Here is a 15,000-nt window from a genome sequence, read left to right as displayed (position 1 = left end):
CCCCCACACACACACACACACACACACACATGCCCACACACACACACCATCGGGAAGCAACACCAAGAGGAACCAGAGGGCTGGAGTGAGGGCTTTTCCAGTGCAGATATGAGTCGACTGACGTGAAAATGGGTTGCCTGCCCTACATTTCACAAAGGGTTTTGGAGAGGCTATTCCTCAATGATGTGCCTTTTAGGCACAAATTCCATCCTAACCAACGGTTCAGTCATAGTCTGTGCGATACTGGAGAGCAGGGGTCAACGTGATACTATTTTCAATCGACAAGATTATACTGGGAACCCTCTCATGAATTGCATGTGTGGCTGCAATGCCGTTATCATGTGTGTTATAATCATGTGTTATAGCTCACAGAGCAGTGAGCAGTCCCAACTGACATGACTTGGGGGGGTTTGTGGGGCACGACACAAATGTTAAGCTTAGCAGAAATCTGATTTAACAACCCAACGCTAGCTGCTTCATATCAACAATAGTGGAATGGGAGTATCAAAGGGCGGGTTGTGGTATGTTGTTGGCATAAATGCTGTTCAAAAGCAAAGCTTTTGTGAGGCGGTATCAAATCCTCTTGCAAATAATCCTGATTACTGCATAGCCTATGTCGCTCATAATTACATTCATGACTGGTACTAGACACTAAAGAATGCAGAATATGTTTGGCCAGAATAGTTGCAATGTTATGATTAAAAAAGGAAGAGGTCATAAATCTGTGTGTGTGTGTGAGTGTGAGTGTGAGTGTGAGTGTGAGTGTGTGAGTGTGTGAGTGTGTGTGTAAGTGTGTGTGAGTGAGTGTGAGTGTGTGCGTGCAGCCTAGCTGTGCCTCTGTCAAGTACAGAGAACGAAGCGTCCTAACAGGCCAAACCAAATATTTGAATAACATCAGGTTTCCAATTACAACGCAGGCTAAGGTATAAATAGAGGCACGACCCCTCCTTTACCCCTGTTTAATAGTCCGTTATCTAGAGTTACCGGCCACAGCCAGACAGACATCCTGACATAGATTAGATAGGGGGCTGGATTCACAGCAAGGTGTCTTGGTAATCTGGATAACGACGGGACAACAGGTCGTCCCTCCAGGAGAAGGGTGACTGCAGTCTGCAGACACCTTGAATTGACCTCGATCTGGTTTGATATTGTGTCTTCTTGCCTCTGTTGAATCCCTGTCTGTAACACTGGGCAAAAATAGGGGCCCAAAAACGGGGAAAACACAAGACAAGCAAGACAAGCAAGACAAGCAAGACACGCAAGACACGCAAGACACGCAAGACACACAAGACACACAAGACACACACACACCTTGATTCAGCAAACAGTGCTGAGCAGAGCAACAAATACCTTACAACTCAGAATACTCCACAGCATGATTTTGTGTTATAGCTTGATTTTAACAATGATTTTGAGAAAACTGTAATGATTCCATCACAGTCTGAAAATGTATTGCATGTCACTACACTCCGTATTCAAAACTCCCATTCGATTATCTCTCATTGCATCTATTAGAAATATGAAGGTAAAGATGGCCGACTTTGCTCCAAATATTACAATTTTTTTGCACATTGCAAATGGGGCCAGAAGGCTTTGTGAACTGAAATCATTGGTTTCACATCAATTTCTAATTGATTTGATTGGGTATTTGCATATATTTCATTCATACCATCGCTTGTTGACATGTTTGACATGTTGCGTCCAAACTATATGATTAGGGAAACGGAGTCATGCGGGGGAATGAGGAGTTGTACGTTTTAGAACCGAACCGAACCGAACCGAACCCATGATGTCTGAAAAACTGAGGTCCTGCTCAATCTGGATCCCACTGCTGCAGGTTATGGTAACACAGGGTAGTCGTCAAACAATTAGGTCATGTGACTGTACCTGCTACTTGAGTTTTTCTTGCTTTTATTTTTCCTTTTCAAGCTGTCCCTTTCTTTGCTGCTGGTGAAAGGTAACATGGAGGCGTAGCCATGCTCAGCTTCTGCAAACAAATCAGCAATATGGAGTTAGTCACACTGCTGTAATTCATAATACAAGACATGCAACGATACACAATCCAATAAAAACCTGATCAGGACCATGACAATTGAGGAGAGGGAATACTGTAGACCTATCCAGGTGTTTTAGGGATGCAACGTATTATCTTGATCACCTGTTCGGCGAAATAGCTTATGATAAACGAATAAAAATGATTATTTTCGTCTCTTTAGGCAATGATGTCATCTGAACTGTAGTAAACCCGCTATCTAGCCAAACCACAACAGAGGGAAGGGAGGGGGAACCGCTTGGATAAGACCAGCTCTTGATCAAATCTAACACGGCTTGCAAGGACTTAAAGCTGGATGAATTATGGCAAAAATATGCACGTCTTTCTCAAAACATGCTCATTTCTGCTTGCATGCAAATATGCCAACATTTGCTTTACCCTGCACTGTGTATTTCCCCAGCGGTGCCAACTTACAGTTCCTCCACAAAAAAGGGAAAGCAAATAATAAGGCTTATTGGTACCTTTCTGTCAGTGTTATGACAGATAATTAACATGATATTGTTAGGTAAAAATTGATTGATCAAGAAGGAGTGTATTGACTGCCATGAATCGGAGCAGGGAAGCTCACCAATCATTTATCAAAAATACACAAAGCATAATATAGCGTTAAAAAATACTATACCTCTTTCTCTGCGTTCAAGGTACTCGGCTGCTTCGATCAACATCTGCACCATTTCGATCGCCGCCATTTTCAACAACAACACCGATAAAATGACAATCCAGGTCAGAATTTAGTACACAACAACCTGCTTGTAGCTGGTTAGGTAGGCTGTCTGTCCCTGTGTTGGTTTTTCAGTGAGGATGAAAATAAGCAAGACGATCACTTGCAAGGCAAATTCTCGGTAATACAAGTCGGTTAGTGTGAGTGATACTGCACCGATCAGCTCGCGAGTTTATTTAGCTGGATAAATTATTATTTTTTTGTCAAATGTCGTTTGGTTGATAATGCTGGCTCTCAGTGCTAACCAGCTAGCTCGACTCTAGATAGACGTTTTGGTAAAAGTCGCTATCAAGTAAGAAGGAAGGAGCTCAGGCCAAGCTTTGTTGACAAAGTAAAAATGACAACCGAGGGATACTCAAAAAAAACAACCAAATACCGTTAAAGCTGCACAAGATAGCTAACGTTTTTGCAGCTTTGTCGAATAAATGATCTGCCTGACTAGTAAATGCTGGTAGTTAATCGTGGGACAGACGTCTGGAGCTCGGCAGATCGCGGACTGACACTGACATCAACTGTGTTTATGATAAATGCTTCAGAATTAGTGGCTACCCTGCAACAGTGTTGATCTGACCGACGCTACTGTACTTTTGCCAGAAACATTATGTGAGCAGTGAAGCCATTGGTTATCAAAAATAGTAAATATATTTCTGATTTGACGTTAAAACCGTCGCTCTGACCAATAGGGGCGTCATATATCCGGGGTAATGTGCAACTGGTACACTATTTCGGCCATTTTGGCTCCAAGACTGCCTAGAACCAGAGTATGCGTTCAACCCATCGCAGAGCCAGAATGAACTCAGTTTCTTATCCGTTAACACCAACGAGTGTATCGAAGTGCTGTCATTGGTTGGTTTTCAGTTCGACTGCTAGCGATTTGTCAACATGTTCCACGAGCGGCCCTGGCAACACCCCTGTTTGTGTGGAAGACCACGCCCCACTGACGTGTTGTTTTCGCTGTGTATCGCAGCGATTGGTCGAGAACACTGTGGGTTGGCGCTCTTGTTTGCCTTATTTCGAGTTCAGCGATTGGCCAAATTCACATGCTGCGTTACTATTGGTCTGCCTTTGACAGTGCCTTTGAGGTAATATGAGGATAATGCGGAAGCAAGTTGTGTCCTGCAAAAAAATATATCTTATTGTAGCCAAGGCAAGGCAAATTGTCTGTTGATTTCATATCTTGTACAAAACCTCAGATTCAACAAAGTATAAATAAAGGTTCAGAGCAAAGGGATGTGTGATTAAAGGTGCAATCTGTAATTTAAACAACAACAAAGCGGACTCCCCGCCACTTTTTTGGTAGACAGCTGAGGGATGGGGCTGGAGAAATGTCACCACTCTCAAATTCATAGTTATGGATGCAAGGACTGACCATCCATGAGATGTAAATGATGGTTTTAACCATGTTTTGAAACTATACAGTGTTTGTTTACAATTGCATTGTTTACAAACAATGTAGTAAAACAAGTACTTTGGCCAAATTTAACTCCAACTCTACATAATTTATGTCACGAAGGTGGCGAACCCTTTAGCCAGGTAGATTACTTTAGCAATTTATTCTGCTATATCCTCTGGGGCAGGCGAACTACATATTATGCTGCTCTATGCCACGCCCCCCAAATCATCCCCCGTCTCGCAAATAATTGCATAATTTCATTAAAACCATATCAGAGGTTTATTGTACAAAAGACAGCAAAAACAAATATTTACCAAATATGCTAAAACATCGTAAACATTTTACCTGATACATGGCTGACAAGAGTAAAATAACATAATGCAATTGATACTGTACAGTATGGTGTTCACATGAACGGTTTACTCAATAAAAAGTTTCCTAACGCACGGACGTGCCTTGATGGTTGTTTTAAGCAAGCTGAGTTAGCAGACGCTCATTGATTTAGGCAACAATCAAAGTGTGGCACAGACTCATTGCTTTCTGCATTGAAGTCAGTGTTCGATTCGCTGGACGTGGCCCATCGACTGAGAGGCAGCACGACTCAAGTCTGGCTTGAATTAGCAGCAGGTGTTGAATAGGATCCGCGTTCGTGACAGCGAGGAAGTCTGAACCTGAACCTGAACCTGAACTTGCTGACAACTCAAGTCTGCTAACATGTATAGCTAGCTTCATAGTACAACCCTCTGAAAACAGTTGAACTAAGGTCATGTGGCATTTCTAAGTTGTATTCCTCAAGAATCAATGGTCATAATCATTAGGTGAGGATGCTTTTAATCAAATATAATCTCTGCAAGGATAAAGCTTCCAACTGTCATGGGACTTTGGGAAATTAATTACAAAAAGAGCAATCTTGGAACTACATTTCAACATACACTTTTATATGTAAACAAATAAAAAAAAATAGATGAATACTCAGTTTTCCTTTCACATTTTTTATTTAAATGAAAAACACCTTAAAATGAACCCTCAAAAACACATTGACCATGCACTGTCAACATGGCTCATCCTTAGAATAAGAAGGACTCACTGTGGTTATGAACCATTTAGCTGTACTATAATCAGTTGCATAGGGAGGATCAATAAACGAAATACATCCTTGAAAAAAAAAAAAAAAAAAAAAAAACTATCACGACAATAAGCAACATCACAGTCAAGGAAGACCACAACTATCAATGGGAAGTTGCAGAACTCGGATGAATCTCTCCTGCTCATCCTGCTTCAAGCAATGAAATCTAGAGGTCTGTTAAATCCACCTTTTCTGTTCATGTACTGCCTAAAAGGAGAGGAAAAAAAAGAATAACATGACATCATTGCTACCCTTGCAGCACTTGTACATTACATCATCAACCACCAATAGGAAAGCCGATCTCGGCATGGAAACACCTGCCGAGGTGATTGGCTGCGACGAGTCAGACCGTTCGATATCGAGGAGGACTGTATGCCTCGCGGTCGACAGTGTAAATGTACGAAACAAACTGGCCTCTCTCTACGCCTCTTAATGTCAACAACATTTTCTCTTACTGGGTGGCCTGAAATAGGACTGACTGTAAAGAATAAAAGCAACGGTAGACCCCAGACAGGGGAAACGTATCCTAAATGCTAAGGCTGTCTCCGGTTTCATATATGTTTACCACAACTACAGCTCCACCCAATTTTGAACACCATATGTAAAAACAAGCCACACACACACACACCTGTATTTCCTCTTCTGGGACACGTTGATAGCATGTGCGTTGACCGCTCCGTCAGTCTTCCTCCCCTGTTTGCAAAGACAGTTCACCACGTTAACCCGTCAGACAGGTGGACTGGGTGTGCCCCCCCCCCCATCAAATACATCACAGTCTGTTCTTCAGTCATATTCCTAACTTCCAACTGTGACAAAGGTAACTTCCTCTCGCATTAAAAAGGCAAACCGACAAACGTGTATATAGGCTGGCATGATTCACTGCCGTTCTATTTTGTACGCGGTGATGAAAATGTGGACACATTCACAGACTGTTATTGTTACTCTGGCAAAGCTATAAACAGACACAAGCTAACAGCAGTTACAAAACGGGACTTATTGCTCTCACAAATTAGAGATGATGCATTTACAAATTGCATGAGCATAACTTGCTCCCCCCCCCAATCACCCATGCTTGCAGGAACACTCTAGTTCCTATTCCCTTGTCATAAATGATAGGCCTTTATGCAAGTGTGATGCATGGCACACATGAAGGGAGTCAGGTGTAGCTACAGTGCTTTCTTCTAACAATCACCTCGGTCCGACAAGACTCCTACCAAATTATTATAAATAAATCTGTGTGTACGCTGTTCCCGAAGTTCCCTGTACTAGTCGGCTGTATAGCCTCTAAGTTCTATGAACTTAGGTTAACATTGCCCCCTTGTGGTGAAATGCACAGTTCCAGGCAAGCGTTTACCCTCATGTTGGACTTGCCAGCACTCCTTGTTATGTGAATGTATTCATTTTGAAAGCAGGGCAGGCCCAGAACACTCACCTTTGTGGTGTTAAAGTTTCCGAATCCCATCATTTTCATCATCTCAATCTCCTCTTCTGTTTTCCCCTCCATGTCTTCCTCTGCACAACAATGCACAATTATAGACACTGAACAAGCAAAGCGTGTTTTTTAAATGTCCTCACACACAAGCACTGTGGTCAGTTGGGTGAGCATGGTGCAACAACGCTTAGGTTGTGGGTTTGATTCCCGCTGGGACCATATATACTGAATTTTATGCACTCACTGCAATGTAAGTCGCTTTGGATAAAAGCGTCAGCTAAATGGCATATATATATTATTATTATAGCACTGAGAATATTAATCACCTGAAATCTTATGTTCCTTCATGGGCTTGTCCTTGCCGTCCTTTCTGTCCTCATCACGTCTTTCTTTTTGCCTCTGAGGAGAGAGGGAGGAGGAGAGGTGGCGGCGAGGAGACCTGTGCAGAGAAGGCAAAGATGGCTGGAGGACTTATCTATTATCTAGACTAGGAAAGGGCCACATCAACTGGACCGGGAGTGAAATAGTAGCCTAGTCTGATGGGGCTAGACTGCTAGTTGAGCAGCTCCATCAAGGTGTTCTAAATTGATGTCTTAGTCCATTAACAGATCAGTTAAGATGACCAAAAATTGAGTGGTGGGGAAAAAAATTGACAATTGTCAATCCTTCAGTTGAATGGACACTCAATAAAAAAAATCCTAATCTCTCACCTTGAGCGTCGCCTGGGAGGAGAGCGGGAGCGGCTCCTCCGTCGGTCCCGGTCCCTGTCCCGAGACCGGGAGCGTTCCCTATCCCTGCGTCTTCGCTCACGATCTCTTGAGCCGGAGCGAGAACGTCGTCTCTCTGCAGAAAACAAACAGTGAGAGGCAAACAGTGAGAAGAAAACATCTGTGTCTGATTGTTCTACAAGTATTCCTCCCAAGAACCCTCCAGAAGGATGTTTGACAGGTTATGTGTAAAATTCCTACGGTTCCGCTTATTGGGCATGGAGACTGTGCCCTTGTCGGACCCGTGAGATTCAATAATGGGGACCTTTTTGCTCTCGAGCGGCGCTGGTGGACAAAAAAAGCAGAATGCAGCTTTAATTTGGCTAGCCCTATCCCATAGAAATAAATACAGGTAGCCTAGCTAACCTAAGATCAGTGCGGTTTATTAGAAACTGTACCAAACAACTGAATCCTATGAGATAGATAGAGATAGATAGATAGAAACAATATTAATAATTGGTTACTAACGTTAAGTAGAAACAGTTCAGTTGCACATCATAGTGGCGAGCAAGCCAGAACAGAAGTCAATGGTAGGGCCTAGATTCATCTAACTAGCCCGGACTAAAATACCTAGAGAAATTGAGAGACAGGTGGATTGATGATCGCCGACGTCGCCTCTGGAGGCTTTTGTACAAATGTCAGATATAAAGCCTGTAGAGGCGACTTCGGCTGGTGACTATTAGACAAACTACTAGTTTGCATGAGTTACTAGTCTAACTTAGCTAGCTAGCTGTGTGCGTAGTTGGTTAACAACAACACTACTACACCAGACAGAGGGACTCGTTCTCGGCGTGGCTGAGGAGCTACAAACCTCGTCTTGTTGGTGCCGGAGATCGGCTTCTACTTCGACCCATTTCTGTTGCCTCCAAGAGTAGCTCTTCGAATGGTTTGGAAGGACCCAATTTCAGCCGTTTGTCATCAGCGACTCACGGCTGTTCTTCTGATCATCAATGGCCGAAACGTCTTTGCCAAAACACAAAAGTGACGGAAGCTCAACATCGCACCGTCAGCGGGGTATAGGTTGGATACCACCTACCGGGGTGGAGTGGAACTGTGTTCTAAGTTCATTTGGTTAGAAACCCTTTTTGGTCATAACATCTGCCACCCAATATTTAGAATGAGGAAGGTTGTGGAAAGGGTCAAGACCAATGTTATGATCTTGACATTTCATACACGAATATGAATACTTGCCAGTGCCTGACACACACACACACACACACACACACACACACAATGTAGCAAATTGTCAAGAGAATCAAACAGATCAAACTAAATTGGATTGAAATCAAGTGATCTTTAATGACGGGTACATTTTAACCTTGCAACTTTCACTAATAAATAAATTAAAAACCAACAGATATCACGCATCACCACAGCATTTTGATAACAGCTACTGATCATAAAAATAATTACAGCTGTAAAGAGGTATTTTGTACACATACATTTTAAAGAAAATGAGAGAAGTGGAATGTTTAGTGCCTTTCAGAGTTGGGCTTCAATTGCATCATCAAGCAACAAAAAGATTCTTTCATAATGCTTATATCCTTGGTATTAGTGGCATTTATAGCAGTCAGTTTAATGTTAAGAGCTTTAAATTCAGCAGTTATTTATTTGTCCCTGCTATTTTAATGACTTGAGTAATTAGTTTAAGTGGAACCAGCTTTCAGTCAATAAAGAGCACATTATCATAGCTGCATATGTGTTTAGTACTGCACCTGTGCTCACACATTACATACCTGTGACATTCATCTGAGAAACTAATAAACATGAGCAGAAGGTGCCTATGAGGAGGCAACATATGTGTATATACATGTGTGTCCAGTGAATTGACTTATTTTTAATGAATAGGGGGTGCATAATGAGGAATGTACTTGAGTCTATTTCATCTTGCATTGTTGTGGATTCTTTAAATGTAATTGAAGAGTTGTACTGAAACAATGCCAGGGTCGCAAAATGATAGAATTAGAATTCGTTCTATTTCCAGTCCTATGCCAAAAGCGAGTAATATTTTAACACAATATTTAAAAAATGGTCGTGATAGTATAGAAGCAGTTGGACGCAAAGACGTGAGAGTGAGTGAGCCATACAGCACTTGTGAGTGTGGGTGTGTGTGTGTGTGTGTGTGTGTGTGTGTGTGTGTTTATGTCTGTGTGTGTGTTTTATGTGTGTGTGTGTGTGTGTGTGTGTTTATGTCTGTGTGTGTGTGTGCGTGCGTGCGTGTGTGTGTGTGTCTGTGAAAGAGTGAGACTAGAGGCTAGAAGTGGAGTGTTGTCAGAATCTTTCTTTATATCCCCCTCAAGTTTCAGCCTTCTCTTTCTGCTTCTTGCTCTTCTTTAGGAAAGAGGGCGCCTTGAACTTCTTTTTCTTTTTGGAGGGGGACTTTGAAGGGGAGCCCTCTGGGGTGAGGCCGGGGGGCTTGGCGGGAGGGGCAGCAGGGGTGGTCGAGGGTGGGGCAGGCGAAGTGTCGTTGGTAGACAAAGCCTTCATCCCTTTCTCCAGCTCCTCTGTCTGCTGCTTCTCATCCTCCCCTTTCCCGTTTTGAACCGCAGTGGAGTCTGTCTTTGTCTCATCTTGGCGTCGGGTTAACAGGGTCAAACAAAACAAAACAAAAAATAAAGCAAAGACAGAAAAACAATCAGACTTGGCGGATGGATAGGGTTTAGCCACATGGTATGGTACAGTTTACGGCAGACGTGTCATAGCGTTTTGTGCCCAACATGCTAAGTCAATGAGCGTGCGACGTCTTACGGGTTCTCAGTACTTACTATTGAGACAAGATCTGAGTACCAGAGGACAGCCCTACGAGTCAGTATAGAGGAACATAGACAAAGACAGACACAGAGACAGAAGGAGAGAGGCACATACAGTGGGTGTGGAGACAGATGAACGTCACATCACAGCGCTGGAATGTGACACAGTTACAACAACCCCCAACTATGTCGTCGTCAACAACAACAACAACAACAACAACAACAACAACAACAATAACAACCGCGCATGCCATCAAAACTGACACCCCATGTTACTTGGCCATTGAGCTTACCGTACGAAAGTCCCTCAACTCAATCTATCGAGAGCCATTTTCCTCACTGTTTAGCCAATGGAAAAACCTTTTCCCTAAACCTAGAGCCGTACGAGACACTTAAGAGACTGAGGCACTGCGTTTGATGACACCGAGAGTAACAGGGGTTGTCAATGAGCAGTTGAAGAGGCATGGGGACGAGCAAACAATGGAGACGACCCACATTTGGGCATGTAGGACACTGAGGAAGCCCTGAGATCTCCTGTACGCAAAGCAAGCACAGCTGTTTGTTGTGGCGCCGCGGGGATCTCACCTGTGGGTGGGAGGCTGGGGGGAGGGATCTTTGTGGGGGAGGTAGCTGGGGGGAACTCCATGTCGTTCACCACCTCCTCCCCATCTGACACACAAGGACACAGGGGGACATAGAGGGAAGGGGGAGAGGGGGTGAGGGGGTGAGGGGTAAGGAGGGAGTCATTTAGCTGTGAGCAGAAAGTCAGTGCAAGGGTTGTGAGACAAATGTGAGAAGAGGAAAGTGAGGAATAAGTGAAAGAGGTAACGCTGGTGGCGTAGCAAGACAAGAGGGAGTTAGGAGTAGGTGGGCAGGACATTTAAAGTGAGGGACAGTTTGAGATCCTGGATTAACAGCAGTGAGTGAATAACCCCATCTGTCACTCGGATTCTATTTATATATTTGTACATTTGGATGTTGTGAGGATTCTACACAGACACACGCACGCACACACACGCACACACACACACACACACACACACACACACACACACACACACACACACACACACACACACACACACACACACACACACACACACACACACACACACACACACACACACACACCAACACAGACGCACAACATTTACCCATGTAAATATGAATATCATCGTAATCAAAGAAGGGGCTGGTGAATGAGACGCAGACATACCATCCATCGAGCCATCTTGTTTCCGCTGTACCTCCTTGCGGTACTCCTCCAGCTCCTGGTCTGTGAGTTGGTTAAAGGGGTTGGGGGTCTCAGGCTCAGGAGGGAGTTTCGGAGGACTTTCTGGAGACTAACGGACGCAAGTTGGAAAACATAAGCATATTATTACGATCCTTAGGAATGCGAATGTTGCCCCATGGGGTTTCTCAAGTCATTCACTTGGTACATTCATTTTTATGATTCATCGCCGTTAGGTCAAGGTTAGTCTTGACACATGTCTCAGGGCTTCCGGCTTTAAAAGGAGATGTGTTATGTTCCTTGCGCGTGGTTCCCCATTTGATTCCCATCATACACATCAATATTTCTACGGATTTGAACTAAAAGCTGAAAGACACGTAGGCCTACACATACACATCTGATGGCAAAGGTGATTGATGTTTACAGTACTCTTCAATACTGGCTACTACATTACTTTAACCTTACCGGTGGGCTATTATCTGTTATGACACTGGCTAGTACTTGGGACTGGGGTCCTGCCGTCTTCATGTCCTGACGATTCTGCTGTCGGATCTAAAAAAAAAAGGGGGGGGGGGGTTAAATGAAAGACTGATATCATCAAACCTGTATGTGTCAAGATTGTTGATTGAACGGAAGCAAAGGCAGACTGACCTTATTTCGTGTTTCCAGCACCTCTTGGGGGTCGGTGAAAAGAGGAATAAACTGGTTTGAGTTCTCAATCTTGATGGCAGTGCTACCATGTGTCAGTTCATGTGTCTTCAGCCACTGAGGGAAGGGAGACGAGGGTTTTACTGAACGGAAGCACCGCTTCCTGAACCACATCATATTGATCATCACATAACAGGATCTTGTAGCTCATAAAGGCAATTAGAATTGCTTTCAGATGGTGTTATTATCATCTGGAGTATAGGCTACAGTTATTTCAATGACAAAATAACAAACAAAAAGTGTAAGTGCGTGGCATTATGGATAGAGAAATGTGTCTCTCTTGGCTGTCATGGTGATTGCATTATCATACAGTTAGCATATGGAGAAAATAGAGAGTTCTGCTGCTTTGCTACTTTGGACTTCTGGAATCGATGAGAAAGTATCTTGAATCAGTAAAAACCTATTTTGCCATGATGTTTTGACCATGGGTGAATACTTTACTGAAATCAAGCCCTATCCATTGTTTGTCAGTATAACAATACAGTGTTGTCACACAAGTAGTGCATTGTTTATCAAGTGTTGTTTCAGCAGATGGAGACCATCTGCAAAGAGCCATTTCGGCCACCAGAGGGCAGACTTAACACTGCAGCAATCAGCACGAGCACAGGGCTTTCCCCTGCAATGCAGAGGACTGGAAAAACAGAGGGTGGGAGGCACAGGGGAGGAGAGAAAGAGAGAAAGAGGGAGAGCTAGTCTCCTCCCACTGATGTAAGAGGGTCTTTGGTATTGTTCCATCTGAAAGGACTCCATTACTGTTGCTCTGCTATCTCTTTCCCCGAGGTACTTCAGTAAAGCAAACAAACACCCTGTTTTTGAGCGGCTCTCTCCTTTTCATCAAGACAAAAGATCCTGTAAGCGCACCCTTGAATTAGCCTACCTACGAAAAGATATTTGACCAAAATGACATAACATAAACAAATGATAAGCTCCTACTCCCCCTCCCACCCCCCACACACACACCCACCCAGCCCACCCCCTCACCGCCCTCCCTCCCTCCCTCCCTCCCTCCCCGGTCCCTTCTTACTGTGGTGCGCTGGTGGCCCGGGCTGTCCTTGTCCTGGTTCACCTTCAGGTAGCTGTTGGGCGTGTTGAGCCAACGGGTTTTCTCCTGCTGCTGGCGCTGGGCGTAGGGGTGCTGGCGGGGCAGGGGGAGCACCCCCTCCTCCTCGAACTGGAAGGCCGTGACGGTGGCGGGCACCTCCACCTCCCTCCGTGTCCGAGAACGCTCCAGCAGGACGGGGAAGCGGTAGGCGTAGCCTGTACGGTAACCCTGGTCCGGTGAAGAGAGGATAGGTTCACATACTGTAGGTAATGCCTTAAGTGTCTTAAGTCCCGTGTCCTTTACTGTATAGTACTGTATAGCCAGTACTGTGATATATATAATATATATATGTGCCATTTAGCTGACGCTTTTATCCAAAGCGACTTATATTGCAGTAAGTGCATACATTTCAGTATATATGGTCCCAGCGGGAATCAAACCCCCAACCTAAGCGCCATGCTCTACCAACTGAGCCACAGAGGACCAGAAATGAGTGATGGCTGTATATTGAAAAGACCCTGGGGGGGTGAAAGTCATCTGTATGTAAAGACCTTTCCCTTCCAGTACAGCGCATGGCATGTTATTTCCTAAAATCCATTTTATCGACCCTTTCTAAATGGCTTTCCCCATTACCAAGACACTAGACTAGAGATGTCTCTATTCTTTTATTTTTTTTTATGTCTTTGTTTTTTTCAAACACTATGTATGTGTCTCACCAGGTTGTCCAGGGTCCTCATGAGAGCCTCGAACTCATGCTCCCCGAGTCGGGTCTTGGTCAGGGGTCCGAACGTGGAGCCGGCCCAGCCCACAGTACCGGTTGGGTTGGGTCTCTGGGTGGTCCGGTCCAGCATGATCAGGTTCTGCTCCCCACCGGCGCTGCACAATGCTGACACCTGTAGGCACAACGCAGGATTGCATCAGCTGCACTGTGTTTGGCACTGGTACTGTACAAGGGTACCAGGGCAAGGGCAAGCAACTCAGGCGTGAAACAGGCAAACCTACGCATGCTCTCTTTCTCTCTCTCTCTCTAATGGGCACTGAGTTCAACATCTATGAGTAATGACTGTTCTCTTTCTTTCTCTTTCTTTCTCTCTCTCTCTCTCTCTCTCTCTCTCACCCTCTCTCACCCCCCCCCCCCCCTCTTTCTCTCTCTCTCCTTTTGAGTGTGGCAGAGTTATGTGCCTCGAAGCAATGTCAGTATTTGTGTCTTACTTGAATCTGACAGGCAGCCTGGATGTGGTAGATGGTGTAGAAAGCTTCCTCCACTGACTCTCCCAGGGCCACAATGCCATGGTTTCGAAGTACCAGCACCTGGGGATAAAGGTCATAGGTCACTTAAACAGAGAAAAGCACACTCACAACCACATTTCACCTTCTTACCTCACTTTTAGCATTTTACCTTTTTTCCTTCTCTATTCCTGCTCTATTTTGTATACAGTACGGACGTATTTCCCAAACGTTATATATCATTAGGCAGCAACCCAATAGGATGGGATGACGAAATGGGATGGGAAGTGGGAATGTCAACCCTCTCTCCCTTTCTCTGCCTCGTCATCGCTGTTGTTTAACAGTATGTTCTTTGTCCGACAGGGTTTTTGACTCTGGCTGTGTTTTCTCTATTCATGGAGATGGAGAACTTACCGCAGCAGCCCCTTGTGAGAGCCACAAGCTGTGTCAGCCCCAAATCACATGCCTGGCCGGCGACACGCTGCTCTCACCTCCTCCGGTTCTCTAACCTCCTCCGGTTCTCTTACCTCCTCCGGTTCTCTAACCTCCT

The 15,000-nt window shown here is 44.5% G+C and overlaps 3 protein-coding genes across 5 annotated transcripts in view; all 3 read right to left on the bottom strand.

Annotated features, from left to right (window-relative positions):
• mxd1 (MAX dimerization protein 1) overlaps positions 1–3,290 on the bottom strand; it is a 12,558-nt gene extending 9,268 nt beyond the window's left edge. The window contains exons 1-2 of the mRNA XM_083672738.1: positions 2,676–3,290; positions 1,888–1,987 (exon numbers count right to left, since the gene is read on the bottom strand). Coding sequence (XP_083528864.1) covers positions 1,888–1,987; positions 2,676–2,742 — 167 coding nt within the window. The 5' untranslated portion in view covers positions 2,743–3,290. The remainder of the gene's footprint in view (positions 1–1,887; positions 1,988–2,675) is intronic.
• A 1,853-nt stretch (positions 3,291–5,143) lies between these two features.
• On the bottom strand, positions 5,144–8,453 carry snrnp27 (small nuclear ribonucleoprotein 27 (U4/U6.U5)). 2 transcript variants are annotated; one of them, XM_083674234.1, is made up of 7 exons: positions 8,304–8,453; positions 7,694–7,777; positions 7,436–7,568; positions 7,052–7,164; positions 6,726–6,805; positions 5,922–5,986; positions 5,144–5,500 (listed from the first exon to the last, which is right to left on the bottom strand). In XM_083674234.1, exons 1-7 carry the CDS (start codon positions 8,344–8,346, stop codon positions 5,446–5,448), a joined length of 573 nt encoding a protein of 190 aa, XP_083530360.1. In that variant the 5' UTR covers positions 8,347–8,453; the 3' UTR covers positions 5,144–5,445. The 2 variants fall into 2 exon arrangements, with proteins under 2 accessions (XP_083530360.1, XP_083530361.1); XM_083674235.1 differs by lacking the exon at positions 7,694–7,777.
• Positions 8,454–8,766: 313 nt separating this feature from the next.
• add2 (adducin 2 (beta)) overlaps positions 8,767–15,000 on the bottom strand; it is a 15,279-nt gene continuing 9,045 nt past the window's right edge. Inside the window, exons 8-15 of one of the 2 annotated variants that reach the window (XM_083673126.1) lie at positions 14,436–14,534; positions 13,940–14,116; positions 13,206–13,451; positions 12,125–12,238; positions 11,939–12,025; positions 11,459–11,585; positions 10,828–10,911; positions 8,767–10,062 (exon numbers count right to left, since the gene is read on the bottom strand). In XM_083673126.1, the coding sequence (XP_083529252.1) occupies positions 9,788–10,062; positions 10,828–10,911; positions 11,459–11,585; positions 11,939–12,025; positions 12,125–12,238; positions 13,206–13,451; positions 13,940–14,116; positions 14,436–14,534 (1,209 nt within the window). In that variant the 3' untranslated portion in view covers positions 8,767–9,787. The remainder of the gene's footprint in view (positions 10,063–10,827; positions 10,912–11,458; positions 11,586–11,938; positions 12,026–12,124; positions 12,239–13,205; positions 13,452–13,939; positions 14,117–14,435; positions 14,535–15,000) is intronic. The other variant, XM_083673127.1, reaches the window with a different exon arrangement.

The sequence above is a fragment of the Argentina silus genome, assembly GCF_951799395.1.
Source record: "Argentina silus genome assembly, chromosome: 7".
Lineage (NCBI taxonomy): Eukaryota > Metazoa > Chordata > Actinopteri > Argentiniformes > Argentinidae > Argentina > Argentina silus.
The sequence above is the reverse complement of the archived record's forward strand: the minus strand, read 5'-3'. Positions and strand labels throughout refer to the sequence as shown.

What these genes read in the sequence shown, in the direction of transcription:
- snrnp27 (XM_083674234.1), bottom strand. Translation starts at nt 8,346, where the DNA reads ATGGGTCGAAGTAGAAGCCGATCTCCGGCACCAACAAGACGAG. An exon ending in CATGCCCAATAAGCGGAACC is followed by an intron (nt 7,569 to 7,693) that starts GTAGGAATTTTA and finishes TGTTTTCTGCAG; the next exon opens with AGAGACGACGTTCTCGCTCC. An exon ending in GAAACTTTAACACCACAAAG is followed by an intron (nt 5,987 to 6,725) that starts GTGAGTGTTCTG and finishes CTTTGCAAACAG; the next exon opens with GGGAGGAAGACTGACGGAGC.